Source organism: Botryllus schlosseri, chromosome 3, assembly GCF_051294905.1.
Source record: "Botryllus schlosseri isolate E-star chromosome 3, Bs_hap1, whole genome shotgun sequence".
NCBI classification, from domain to species: domain Eukaryota; kingdom Metazoa; phylum Chordata; class Ascidiacea; order Stolidobranchia; family Styelidae; genus Botryllus; species Botryllus schlosseri.
Window position 1 is genome coordinate 37,601,854 of NC_137238.1, and position 14,553 is coordinate 37,616,406.

Genomic DNA, 14,553 nt, shown 5'->3' on the forward strand with positions numbered 1-14,553 from the left:
GACGAGGTCGTGGTCTTGTCATTGTTACGTGAAAAGTTTGCTTGTCTGAGACACAAAAGCGATTGTTTTTTGACAATAGCGTCATTTACTGGGTCAAGTGGGGCACCTTTCACTGTATGGAGATTGTTACCTTTTTTCAAGGTGTGATCATAGTCTGGCCACATGGAGTTTTGTTGTTCAAACACAGCATTTGTATTAACGTGGGGCAAAGGTGGGTGCCCCGACTACGTCTCGTTAAGAGGTATCGTGACAGTTTCTCCTTTCCTGGGCCTGGTCTCGGCCAACGTCAGTTTCTTGATCTCGACCTCGTCAGACTTTGATTTGTTGGCAGCAGGCGATGTTGGAGAGGGGGGCTGGGGAGGTTCCGGTTGAGCGGGCAAATTCAAACTATTGTCGGCCATCGGCTGTTGCTCGAAGACCTCGAACTTTCCGAAAGCATTGTTCGATTGGCTGCTCCTGTGAGCGGCATTCTTGCTCGCTTTGGATCGACGGCCGGGTCTCGGCCGGTTCACCTCGTCCTCGGTCTGGGTGAATATCAGTAATATGTAAAGGGAATAAAGTTTTACTAAAAAAATTTTAGTTGCTCGACTCTGTTTCGTTCCTTAGTGCGTAGGTTTGATGGGGCAGCCAGTGGGGTCACCATGATAATTATTGCCAGCCATTATGTACTCATGGTATGCATATGCGCAGATCGCGTGTATGTGTATCATGAGTCGGTGTATATGCCGCAAAAACATCAAGGACAAAAATAAACTACGTCCTTCCTTTCCTTTCATTATAGCGGACGCGCTAAATCAAATAAGCGACGATAGCGATATCAGATGTCAATATGACCCATTTTGCGTACAAATGATTCCCGCTAATTGGCAGTACGCGGCATCGATAATACGAATTAGTGAACTGGCATTTCCAAAGGACGGGATTTCTAGTTTTAAACGTGAATCTTCCTGGCTACACACCTAGGGTTTTAATACGGACAACGAGCTGGTTAATATCAGCCCGGGGCCTACGGTCCTCGATATGGTTGCGCCCGATAGATTCCGTCCAGCAATGAAGTCTATACATAGAACATAGGCACACACTAACACTGTCCTATTTTCGCTCCAATTAAATAGACTAGCACAAAACCAACTCGAGAATTATTATAAATCCTCGAGTATTTGGTTGTATCAAGTTAATTGGCCTGAATTGGATACTAATTAGTGCTAATTACTGGTTGAAAGCTGCATAAGTAACTCGGCGCCTCTGACTCTGGACATGATTAACACAAAGCAAATACGGTAATTATCCATGAGGATTTCGGATTGGTGAATTCTACTCTTTGCTCCATAAACCAAGAAAAACACAAAACTTTACCACCCTGCACTCTGGCATTTCCAGGATATGCAGCAAAATTACGACTCAAACCCACCATTTTCCTGGGGTCTCGCGCGTCTTTCGGCTTCCCGTCTTGAAAGAAAGATTGCACAGACGACAAGAGGCTGAGTCGACCCTCGGTCTGGGACTCCTGAAACAAAACACGTGCAGATTCATCCTCGACCCCGAATCATCACCCCGTTTTCACCCACCTTCACTTTCTCCATGGGTATAAACTGGCTTTTCTTGGGAGCCTCCCCTGTCTTGTGTGTGCCACGAACCAGCGATGGGACCGGGGGCACTTTCTGGGGGGCCGACACGCCGACAGTCGGTGAACGGCCTTTGAGTTGTTGAGCGCCGGGTTGGAATTCGGGTGCTGAAATGGAAACGAGGTCATTTGAGGGTTCTTAGAGTCTAGACCAGTGGTTCCCAACCTTTTTCGACTAATCGCCTTTTCAAACTCCACACCGATCATCGCCCCCCAAATATTGGGAACCGAAAAATGATAATACATACTGAAATCACCAGCTAGTTGACTAAGAAAAAGGTCAACTTGTCGGCTCGACCTCGAAATCACACTTTTCCAGCTCGGGCGGACCCGTGGGTGTAATGACTTCGTTAAGTAATGACATTTTGTGGCCTGTCTGCTATGTTAAAAGATATTCAAATCGCCCATGCGTACTAAACTAAAAGATGCACACGATTTCAGATTGGTATTTCTGCACTGGCAATTAATTTTTCTCTGCGAGATGGCAATTTTTGTGGGATTCTGATTGCCAGGACAGGAACATTTGGCGCCAACCAATTAGGCGCCTATGGGCAATTAAATATATATGTATATCGTATATATATCGAAGTCGGTCAGCCTAAAGGCAGTCCTTTTCCGCCAAGGTTTTCTCGTTTTGGCACTCTATTCGGAGTCGCATGTTACATGGCATGAAACTTCATATGTCTTGGTGCGTCATGGTGTGATAGTGGCTGACGCCGAGATGCCCATTTCTATAACTCATGCGTATTATTTCTTGAAGGAAGGGTATCCAATAAGCAAGAAATAAGCGACTAAGAAATGGCGCGCATCGCGAAATTTATTTGAAAAATCTGCCCAAATTTTCAAAATATTACTCTATAAATAATGTTAATTCACGAAAAACATATGAGCTCCCCATCCCAATTGTGGGTTTGGGTGTGGCAGTTACGGTCATCAACGGCAATCGCCCCCTTCGTCCATTTTCGCCCCCTTGGCTATTTTCGCCCCCTGGACCGACAAAACGCCCCCTGGGGGGCGATATCGCCCACGTTGGGAACCACTGGTCTAGACTCAAATAGATATTTCCTTAAATACGGAAAATGACTCTACACATCTCCTCACATACAGAAATGGGTCAGAAGACTCACCCTGGTTCGGCTGCTGCATCCGTTGGGGTCGAAACGGGGGCCTGTTCGGGGCCATCTGCTGTTGCTGGGTCATCGGCTGGTAAGACTGGGGCACGAAGCGTTGTTGGGGCATCTGCATTCTGGGATTCTGCTTGCCCATCATGTCCAGCGGGGGCCTGACCAGCCCCATCTGTTGTTGCGGGGCCATCTTGTTACTGCCCCACTGCATCATGTTTCTCGGCCCCATGTTGGGGTTGAACGACATCTGATTGTCGGGGGTTCTCGATGGGAGGAACCCGCTTGATTGCGGGCCTCTTAACGTTTGGTTCATATCGCCTGGAATAGCAGTAAAGACTGAATTAATTGCAAAAGAAAACACAAAAATTGCTCGTCCCTAAGCCAAACTCTTGAGAATCTCAGCATCCGCAAAAATCTCTAACCAAAAAATTTTAATAACAATATAAGGGAGTGAGAAACGGTCAGAGCCGCAGAACGCGCCTGAAAACGGCTTGGACAGAATCCCCTGAACCTGGTTATGCCGATACTGGTTCATCTGCTTGGTGCGTTCCGCTTGTTCCACGGCCTGGAACGTCTTCACCCCGGCAGACCACTGCTGCGAGAAGTATGGAGCCCCGGGCTGGGGCTGAACCCCATAGTTCGGGGTCTGCCCCATCATAAACTGCTGCTGGAACTGGTTGATTTTCATCGCGACCTCCTGGCTGGCAGTGCCCTTACCCACCGTGTACTGGGGCATGTTCTGGGTGAACTGGGACTGTTGCATGGGGTTAAAATCGTCGACGCGTCTCTGTTGGGTGGGGGCGCGATTGCGGCAAACCCGGGGTTTCCGGATGGGGCCACCATGCTCCCAGAGGTCGCCATTACACCCTCGGGCGACAGGGAGGTGGTGTCCTTGTTCAGCATCGTCTGTAAATTGGTAAGTATGATTTCATTTCAATTTGATGCAAGGAGACCAGCCCCTATAAAAATGAAAAAAGTATCAGCATTTTTAATTCATTATTAACAAGGTACCTCTATAGTTTTTCGGGTATGTAGCAAATTTTTCAAACAAACCTGATATTGTGGATTCTGATAGGCTGCCTGCCTGGTCTGCTGTGGCGTCACGGCCGAGTAGAAGCCTGTGATCTGATTTGTAGCAAACTGATTGCTGGCCCTTTGCTGCGGTATGTAGATAGGACCAGCCGCGACTGGCGAGAGTCTGCCAGCGCCCGTAGACATTTTTTTCGGTGGGACACGCCAAGCCCTGAAAGACACATCATTTTATAGTTCCCTTTCAAGTTTAACTCCAAATGACTGAAATTTTACAAACAAATTTAAGAATATGGAAAAAAGAGAGATTTCATGCTCAAATTCTAGCTTAAAAACACTGTAAAATTCAAATCCGATGCAAATCAAGGTTTTTATATCAAAATCAGAGGAGTTAGTGATTCTGACTGGACAAACCTTGCGCAGCAGCGTACGGGTTCCTGTTTGTGATCGCGTGAGTTTGTTGTTGTTGGGGTTTCAGCGACATTGTGTTGGAAGGCTGAGCTTTCACTGGAAAATCACAACACACTTTAAACATGGGTAGTAGTTGTTGATCACAAGTTCAGACGGCAGCTCGAAAGATCTGTTGTCAAACAGAGTTTGCATAAGGCGGGGGTTCTTGAATTCAATCCAGCGACTACAGCTTGTAGCCTACCTCATAGGCCTGTCGTTGTAGAGGACCCATTTTCTGCTCATTGTGAATCTCAAACAGTAAAAGAAAACAAATAGGTTGACATGGTGTTATGTTCAACATACCGCAATATCCTAACTGAAGCAAGACTTAGTCGGCATTGTATGGTTCTTATATTAAGAAGCGCATGATGAAAAATTGTGATATAGACAACATTGTCAGAATGAAGCAACACGGTTTGTCACCAGCAGTGTAAGCACAATTTCAGTGTTGCCATCCAACAACTTCTGCTGTTGAACGTTCTTTCTCCATTTGTGGCAGGCTACTTAGTAATGACAGACACTTTCTACCTGAGAATGTAGGAAAGTATCTTTCGTTGTACTACAACAAATTTCAATTATTTCTACCATACTATGTGATGCGACTAATCGAATTTTTCATAGGTCCAGATTTCGTTAAAATAACGTTTTATCATGCAAAATGTTGTCGAACTTTACAGGCCAACCTACTTTGTAAGGACTGACGCTTACAACCAAAAATTTGAAGATAAGTAGTACAATTCTAACATTATGTGGGAAAACACCTAATTTACATACAAGAGGTCAAAATTAAGTTTTTGAAGGTAAAAAATGTTAAGATTTTGAAGTTTAGGTCAACATTTTTCCTAGTCATTCATTATCTAACTCGAGTGAATGCGTACGATGCGACATATTCTATACGAGTTATTGAAGCCATGTATACCTAGCTACGTATACCAGGACTGAGCATTATAATTGAGAAAGAAAGCTCCAAAACTGTCTTTTATTGGTTTGAATAAACCTGAAAAGAATGAAAATGACCCGGAACCTCGTGACTCGGTGACAACCCTGGTTTTGAAGGCTACATTCAAATTTTGTGCCACAAAACTTTAAACATCAATTTCAGAAACAGATCTCAGGTTTGAACCAGATTTGGACAGCTAGAGAACATCAGATGTCTGTACAGTGTAGCCTACAGCAAGCTTGGCTCGTTTAGCGCCACACAGTTCTCCTGTGGCTTTGGCGGTAAAACATGAAATGAGAGAGCCGAAACATTTCGCTGAGATCAGCAGTTCTAAAACTCACCCGTCGGCGTATTCACAGAGGTCTGAAGAAAGAGAGAGGTCTGATACTCGCGCTGTTGTGATTGCTGCTGCTGCTGTTGTGAGCCGTACGGATGATGGGCCAGGCTGTTGTAGGTCCCGATCAGCAGGTAGTCCGGCAGGTGACCCAGCAGGTGGGTCTGCTGCATTTGTTGAAGATTGTTGTGCAGGGACGTGGAAGAGATCGGCTGGATAATTAGAGGTTCTAGTTTACATTTTTATAGGCCAAAAACTGATTCTGTAATCGCTAATTTCTAAACAATTCAAAATTTTACCAACAAGTCCAAACCGCTTCAGATGCTATCTAGCGTCGTAATCACGACCGAGCCACAAAAACTGCCACTATTGGGTCAGAGTACAAGCGATTGTTTACATCACAAGCGATCCGCACTAGTATATGGGGATTAGTGCTTTCTTTCATTTAAAAATCTGTTATTATAGAAGACCCAGTATTTACTTATTTTGTTATAGGAGTATACTAGTAGATGGTTAATTTTTGCAGGCCCACGAATTTGGGCCTTGCCTGATTGAAACAGAGTTTCGGGAGCCATTGCGGACCTCAAATTCAAACCGCAGCTGAACACAGTTGAAAATGACAAGATTTGTGGTTATAATACCGTTCAATTTTGTAATTTAAAGATCCAATATTAGTGTAAATTGTATAATGTTTCTGTGCGGAAGAAAAATGTCTAAAAATATCAGTATTTTTTATTCCTATGGCCTTATTTCACCAATAAAATGGCCCCAGGATATGGGGATGCAATGCGCATATATGATCACTAGGTCGTGCTTTGAAACGCATACATAATCACTAATCTAAAATTCCATAATGTCATTGTGATTTCAACTTTCCAAAATGCAAACCTGTTGAATTTGTTGGATTCTCTGAGGGTGGGGTGTTGCGGTCGCTGAACTGCCTATGTGATTCTGTGTAAGCTGTCTTCCCTTGAACTTACAGCGCCGCAAAGTCCTATAAGTTTCCCGATGTAAATATACGCGATCTTGAAGTACGGTAGAAAAGTATATTGCTTGAAGTTCCAATTGATCGAATTTCCTTATATCCAAATTATAATACGACACAGTAGTAGCACGAATAAGATATTGTCCCAATAAGATCGGTAAATACAGTGCGGGAACGTCCGGTGGGCCAATTACTATTGACAAACTGTACCCTATCACAGCTATATCCAGAATATTCCCTTAGACCAGACCAGGAAGTATCGTCAAGCATACGCCATCTAGCGAATACAAGTATGGCTCCTAAATTATTGAACCCCCTAAGATTAACATGAAATGCCCACAGTAACAATCCCCACCAAAAAAGTTATAAAATGACAAAGAACTTTTTTGCAAATTAAGTTAAACATCAGTCCATTAGTGGCTTCTCGTCGCTGGAATCCTCGGTAACTTCTTATGTAGAGAGAAGCACGACCAATTTGTGGCTAGGTCGTTCCAAAAACTGCACATCGTTGATTCTTCTTCCGTACTCATCAACCCATCACCGTCTAAAAATGGATCCGGTTTGTACAATGGACTACCTTTCTTCACAACATAACCGTTCAACTTCGATGAATAATCAAGACGTTCCATTTCTTCATGAAATAATTCACTTCGAAAGTTTTTCAAGATGATCATTTCTGCCTTTGACAACCTTTCAACTGCGAGAGAACTGTTTATCTTTGCTGATAGCACAGCTGCAGTCATTTCCATCCTTGGAATTAAAACTTGCTTCACTGGTGCAGCTATCGATTTTGACATAATGAGATTGCAATGAGCCTTTCCTTTGAGTAATTCCCTTCCAATTTGAACCTTATCCAAATTTGCATCAACATGATGGCTCACATTGGCCCCGTCGTTACTAGGAGCTCCATCCATCACATTTTCAATGTTATCCAGTACACTACTCGGTGTCGACTTCCGCCCTCTATCAATTAGCCTTTGCAAGTCTCGTTGATTCTGAGCCGACAGGTCCTTCATCTTCTGCTCGTTGTCTCGTTGATTCTGAGCCGATAGGTCCTTCATCTTCTGCTCGTTGTCCCGTTTCATTTGTTCAACCAATTTCGCAGTCTCGCTATCAAGAGAGTTCAAATCTTCTAGTACAGCGAACCTATTCCGTCTCGGAGCAGGCTGAGTCGACTTGGCCTTCAATTGGCCGTTGTATTCATCCAAATAATCCTTTACGTCGTAGCCAGTCTCTGCTACATGATCTTGTATATCTTTGAACGAACGAGAAAATGCTATCAATTCCTCTTGCTCAAGTCGAGGCTCAAGGTCTCTCCAAAAACCTTGCAATTCCCCAAACATTCTTTGCATCTTCAAATAAGCTTTGGAAACCTCATCCTGATTGTCCCCAGACTCTATCAGGGAATTCAAACCTTTGCAGTCTCGCAATAACCATTTGACACGGAAGTCAAACTCTTGCTTCATGTTTTCAAATACTGCGGAGGTTCCTCTAGTTCTCCTGCCCGTGCCCGATATCACAGTGTGACCATGCTTGTAATCCTCGGCCATGATTCTATAAGGATCCGAATCTACGTTATCTTCACCCCCCAAAGTAGAATTCCTCGAATTAACACCATTGTGGCCAACACCAGAAGCCTTTCCAGACTTCTTCCTTTTACCAGGAGTCATTATGAAAACTAGAGTACACCAACTTACTGTTTCCTCCAACAGAAGTGTGTCCTTTCTCCAATATCAGTATAAATGAAGCAAGTCCTATTACCGGCACCAATCCACACAATATGGAATTGTCCTTTACTTATGTACCGATAGTCGTCCTGTGTTACTGTTCCGCTTCCTGGCGTTGAATTGTATATTCCAATACAATACTCCACCAAGGGACCTTTGTTGTGTTTACTCCACGACCGGACCTTTAGCTGTATTTACTGTTGCGGTCGCTGAACTGCCTATGTGATTCTGTGTAAGCTGTCTTCCCTTGAACTTACAGCGCCGCAAAGTCCTATAAGTTTCCCGATGTAAATATACGCGATCTTGAAGTACGGTAGAAAAGTATATTGCTTGAAGTTCCAATTGATCGAATTTCCTTATATCCAAATTATAATACGACACAGTAGTAGCACGAATAAGATATTGTCCCAATAAGATCGGTAAATACAGTGCGGGAACGTCCGGTGGGCCAATTACTATTGACAAACTGTACCCTATCACAGCTATATCCAGAATATTCCCTTAGACCAGACCAGGAAGTATCGTCAAGCATACGCCATCTAGCGAATACAAGTATGGCTCCTAAATTATTGAACCCCCTAAGATTAACATGAAATGCCCACAGTAACATGGGGGTCTTGTCGTTGCAGCATCAGGTAAGGTGACATCACAGACCCGTGCGATTGAGCCGTGACAATGCCGGGAGCTGAGCTCGTCGTGCAACTAGACTCCTCCCATTCTTCAGACTGCTGAATAAATAGAGATTCCAAACGTTCATTTTAATAAAATTAGTGCATTGAAAAATCTGAATAGCTTGATTAAGCTGCATTGTGGCAGAGGTGACAGAATATTCCCGGTTGAAAATATCAAATACCTGAGCGTTAGCAGGTTGAGTCTCGGCAGGTTTTGTTTGCAACGTCGAGTCGCGACTCGAAGAGTGGAACGAAAACGGAACGCTCGACCCGCTCAGTCCTGGAAACAAAATTTCAGGCTCAAACTGTCTGGCACTCAAATCACAAGCCAAATTTTCGCTACAGAAATCTGATTCCGTGCTATTAAATACAGTTACCTTGACACCAAATATCGTCAAGTCAGCAAAATCATTCCACAAATTTTCTGTCCAAATATAGGTTGGAAAAGAAAGAAAGTTACCGCGAAAGTGAATAATGGACATAACCTACCATGAATCCCCACACAGCGATATTTGTGTCGCATTTTTTGTCTAAAATCTCAAATTTAAAATGGCACAGTTCACTTTTCAGGTTTAAACCGTTATGTATGTCCAAATACAGTTTACAAAAATGAAACATAATTAATTTCAACGTCTGAATTTGCTGCTGAATTTATTTCCAAAATTTCCGAATTTGAATCATAACTGACTGTTGATTCTGGATATTTGATCTGATCACGTTGTGTCAAATACAATCATGATCAAAAGGGAGTGAAAATTTGACAAAACCTAGATTTTCTTAAAACGCGAAATATCGACACAAGCTAATCTGACGATAGATATATTCGGTTGATTATTTTTCCAGAATTCTTAAATTTATTTATAACCTGATTGTTGGTTTTGCGGTTTTTCCATCCCCACGGGGCATAAACGAAGAGTCGAGTCCCAGGCCCTGCGTGCCTACTCCGTTTTCATGTTAAGTCGCTGGAAGGCGACGTAATCTCCCTCAGTACTTTTGCCGGGTCTGAAAAGGCGATGGTCCGGCCCCAGTTGTCGTTGCTGGTCCTGGTGGTTGTTGGGGTCGGGGACCGGCTGCGTTGTCCAGCTCTGAAGTCTCATTCATCGAGGGGCTGAGAACGGAAACGATACGGGATCAAATGGGTAGCAACGAGGGACGAATAACGCAACAAACACAAATTATGTCACGCATGACCGGATTTCAGATTCGAGAGAAAAATAATGGTATTTACAATGGGCAAACCTATAACTATTATTACTCAACATCCGATCCAAATGTAATTTGTTTACTCTAACTTCTGCTAGTTTTTGTTTCGCCCACGCCAGGGGTTCGTCTTACTCTGATCAGACATAGTGGCACACGTATGAAGTCACAATGTACAAGTAGAAAATGGGATGGGAAACAACGAATTTTATCCCCCGACAATGACAACCTACGGCTAAAAACAACGAAAATATTTTTGATCACATATTAACTAGAAGTTAATGTGGAAGTAACCAAGTATTCCTGCAGGGTCATATGTCGTATGCCGTTCAAGAGGGTGTGCATTAAACTCGGACAAAAGTGTATTTGATGTAGATTTACGGTACTTCGGCACATGGAATTATTGTGATATAAAAATATTCTCAATTGCAAATTAGTTATCAATTATCATCAACTTACTGTGGAATAATACTGCACCGCTGCAACAAATGGTAATGGATTGAGGATTTAGCACGGCACATTTTAATCTGTGGCGTCAGTTCAAGATGTACGGCCTTGAAATTAATGTATATAATGTAAGAGTTAGATGAATTGATTGTATCATTGGATTGAATGTTCTGGCATCGCAACTTCAGTAGGTACAAGACATACCTGTGCACATTGTAAAGTTTGCATATTATAATATTCTCTGTCCACTTCTCCGTGGTATCACATTCACTAAAGAATTGTTTGAAGCTGCCACAGAACCGGTATATTGCTCCCCATCATAGTGGAACTAAAACCTCAATCACATAGTGGATGTGGGGATTAGATCATCGAGCTGTGATGGAAACAGCGGACGGCCATAATGCACACAAGAGTTACACAATCTAGCAGGGCCGGAACTGCCACACCCGAAACTCGCAATTGGGGGAAGCTCGAAGGAGCCTAAAGTTATTTTGTTCGTCGCTTGTTGGAGATTTATTAAACTTGAACACTTTCGTCGACCTTAGCGCAATTTCATGTCCCTATAGGTCTCGATTTCAATATGATTAGTGTGATACAAAGGTGCATATTTCAGAGAAATAGGCACATCAGCGCAGGCTATTAGTATGCATTGAACAGGACTATGACTCTTGGATAAGAAGTGGACCGCAGACCACTTTCAAACCGGGAAATGGGCCTCAACCAAAAAAGGTGGACAACCATCGGCCTAGGCCTAGGCCCATGGTCTGAGTTACAGAACTTCACAACGAACTTTGAAAAAATATTGAATTCTGACATTTCGAAACGAAATTTCGATAAACTCTAGCAACATGTAGAACTGTCCTATTGCTTCCTAAAACTAAATTACTAGAACTCACAGACATAAACAGTGATTGTTTTCAAAGCAACATTTTCGACTGTGATAAATTCAATGGACGATTCTCACCGCTTTAGCGCCCCTTGTGAACGGTTGGCCGGAGTGATTTCGCCTCCATACGGCTAGCATTGTCAGCAGAGGCAATCTCATTATTTTCCCCTTCTGGCGACGCTTTTCTGCGAGCGTATGAGTTCTTAGTTATTGCTACAGCCCTTATGACTGATTTCATGTCATTGCTAGCAAAATCAGGACCCTATTTCTTCACTAGTTGCTTGAGGATCCTTATGCGTTGAACTGCATTTTGCCAAACTGCACTGATGCCAATGTTTGTCTCCAATGTCACAAATGGCAGGAACATTTTAGACGGTAATCGAACCGAGATCATGGAACTTGTATATTATGAGTTGTTGACGGGTTTACCCACGTTCAGTTTTGCTGACGTAGAGAGGATTGCCAGTGAATCGAGGGGCAGTGGAAATAACAAAGATAAAGGATATAAATTATTTGCTGAGTCTTATATAACAGATTTTAGAGGTATGTAGAAATTTACACCAGCATAGGTCGTTGGTAGATATTTTCAAGCAGTTCAGTCGTTGGCTCTCACCTGCCTTTCCGTATTTTTATTTGACAACTAGTAGTAATGCCTTCGCAAGTAGCATCAGTAATGAGTTTGATCATCTCGGCATCAGCACAGTGTTGAGCGATGTACAGCACTTTGCAGGCAGAGTGATGTTATAGAATGTTAAATCAAAATTTTTAGTTATTTGTATTTTCCGCATGTCACGACACTGCAGTTTTCTATGTGCAGGCGAAGACCTGTCATACCATGTAGAGAAACAGCCCTCTTCACAATTTGAAATTGGCAATCAATAGACAGGCAGGTCAAAAAATTTCAAGTCATTCCTGTTCATGTCCAGCTGGTGAAGGATTCTGCAACCATATTTTTGCACTGCTTTATCATATCGCTTGTTTTTCAACCCTCAAATGTGCCAAAGTCCCCCAACAAAGAGCTGCACATCACAGCCACAGTCAAGGCACAGGCCTCGTTTGGATGGGTTTATGTTTCCGCCAATCCAAGACATAGTAATTAAAAATCCCATTTCCCAGTCTGCTTCCGCAAACACGTATTATAGGGTAGCTACATCTGTTTTTTTTTTTCAGGCAATCAAACATTTCATGGAGTCTCCATCAAACATTTTCAGGTAGATGTTGAGGTACCGGTATGTAGCTAATTTGTCGAACAAACCGGATATTGTGACGGCTGATAGGCCGTCTGCCTGGTCTGCTGTGGCACCACGGCCCCGTAGAAGCCTGGTTTGTAGGAAACCGGCTGCTGGGCCTTTGCTGCGGCATGTAGATAGGACCATTCGCGACCTGGGAGAGGCTGCCTGCGCCCGTAGACATCGATCGGTGGGACACGCCGAGACCTGGTGCAGAGAGAGACACAGATTCATTATTTTATAATACAAATGCTGAATCGAATTTAACATTGCGGAACCGTAGCTAAAATTTATTTTATATTGCAGTCACCTCCTATTCGAAGTCCACTATTAATCTACTAACTAGAGCCCCACCGATATCTGATTTTTGAGCAGATACCGATACCGATACCGATAATTAACACTGATGACCCTAATATATTCAGTTGATATCAAGAAAAATTAGCATCTAGCTCACGGCGGATTTTCAAAACTTCACAGCGTTATTTGAACTGCTTTAAAACCACCGCAGTCGCAGATTATAGTTCCCTTTCAAGTCAAATGACTGAAATTTTAACAAAAAATCACAGAAAACGGAAGAGAGATTTCATGCCCAAAATCCAGCTTGAAATCACTCCAAAATCCATATTTAATGAAAATTGCATTTTTTTCAATCTAAATCGCAACAGGTAGTGGGAACAAACCTTGCGCAGCAGCGTACGGGTTCCTGTTTGTGACCGAGTGAGTTTGTTGTTGTTGTTGTTGTTGGGGTTCCAATGACATCGTGTTAGAAGGCTGTTCTTTCACTGCAAAATAAAAACCGATTAAACAGGGGCCTGTTACTGATCTCGAGTTCAAACTAGGTCAGTTGCTTAGGCTGCTGTTTTCCGATCACGGCAATATTAGGCGTGGGTTCAAGTCTCATGTTTCACAATTCATGGCAGCTAAATCCCTAAGAGAATTCTAAGTAAGTCGCATACCCCCAAAATTCCTATGTATGTGAGGCATACCCAGTTTACCAGAGTTCAGCTCGTATGGAGAAGGATCAAAGATACTTTGGTTTTTTTTTCCCATACCAATTTTATTGCACTTTGTGAGAATACTGAATGTGGGCCGATCATGGCTTCAAAAATATACCATTTCCAGTAACATTCGTAGGTTTGTACGATATGTTTCATATGCTGTGATCAGGGTTGGGACTTCGGGATCAAATTTGAAATCCCGGGATCGGGATTTCCCGGGATTTTCGCTTCTCAATCCCGGGATTCCCCGGGATTAGAAAAGTAGTAAAATACACATACAAGTTACACAAATAACATTTAGTCCTTGTGATATTGAATTGACGCAAAGCATATGAGCATCAAGAGTATCATCGTTTAGATCAGGGGTCCCAAACTCCAATTTGCTCGCGGGCCAATTTCGTAGTTTTTGATGACACGGCGGGCAGTAGCATCAAATAAGGGGTATAATATGTATTTCCCATTACGCCTTTTTTGTCGGACCTTGCCGATTGGCATTCCATACACATTTTGAAAATGTAATACACTATTGTAATATTCACGGCTGCCAAAAAAAGTCATATTTTTCAATGTTTTTAAAAATATTGTTGTGCTTGGCATAATCATCGTAAAAGCTGTCACATTATAATTTAGCAGCTAGTGGACGTTTGATGTATGATAGCGTTTTTGGAGTGGTTTCAGAATGAAATTTCAAGGTCCCAAATCCGAAATCTGAAATTTTCGAGTTTAATATTGTCGAATGCTTGAAAAGTCAAAACGCCGACGTGGGCCGCAAAAACAGTTCTTGCGGGCCGCGTGTTTGAGGCCACTGTTCTAGACAATCAGTCGAGTTTGTGACACTGCTTTATTACCAAAATAAGAGATACGGCGCTACATAAGCCTTGGTAGATGCTGTTCACAAATCCCGGG

The 14,553-nt window shown here is 42.9% G+C and overlaps 2 protein-coding genes and 1 long non-coding RNA gene across 6 annotated transcripts in view; 1 reads left to right on the forward strand and 2 right to left on the reverse strand.

The window, feature by feature from the left end:
- LOC145435198 (microfibril-associated glycoprotein 4-like) overlaps positions 1–14,553 on the forward strand; it is a 287,005-nt gene that overhangs the window by 206,555 nt on the left and 65,897 nt on the right. The window lies entirely within an intron of this gene.
- On the reverse strand, positions 3,533–5,711 carry LOC145435237 (uncharacterized). The gene is made up of 4 exons (XM_080312578.1): positions 5,509–5,711; positions 4,192–4,284; positions 3,802–3,991; positions 3,533–3,654 (listed from the first exon to the last, which is right to left on the reverse strand). Exons 1-3 carry the CDS (start codon positions 5,672–5,674, stop codon positions 3,849–3,851), a joined length of 402 nt encoding a protein of 133 aa, XP_080168704.1. The 5' UTR covers positions 5,675–5,711; the 3' UTR covers positions 3,533–3,654; positions 3,802–3,848.
- Positions 6,354–12,736, reverse strand: LOC145435244 (uncharacterized). 4 transcript variants are annotated; one of them, XR_013913746.1, is made up of 5 exons: positions 12,673–12,736; positions 9,750–9,992; positions 9,067–9,164; positions 8,816–8,941; positions 6,354–6,410 (listed from the first exon to the last, which is right to left on the reverse strand). It is a non-coding gene; the product is annotated as an uncharacterized LOC145435244 (long non-coding RNA). The 4 variants fall into 4 exon arrangements; XR_013913747.1 differs by lacking the exon at positions 12,673–12,736 and having other exon boundaries at positions 8,816–8,947; positions 9,073–9,164; positions 9,750–10,087; XR_013913748.1 differs by lacking the exon at positions 12,673–12,736 and having other exon boundaries at positions 8,816–8,938; positions 9,750–10,087.

Excerpts from the sequence above, each read along its gene's own strand:
- LOC145435237 (XM_080312578.1), bottom strand. The coding sequence starts at position 5,674 with ATGCAGCAGACCCACCTGCTGGGTCACCTGCCGGACTACCTGCTGATC. Across the intron at positions 4,285-5,508 it reads CTCTGTGAATACGCCGACGG|TGAAAGCTCAGCCTTCCAAC; the intron begins GTGAGTTTTAGA and ends GTGATTTTCCAG. Across the intron at positions 3,992-4,191 it reads CCCGTACGCTGCTGCGCAAG|GGCTTGGCGTGTCCCACCGA; the intron begins GTTTGTCCAGTC and ends TGTGTCTTTCAG.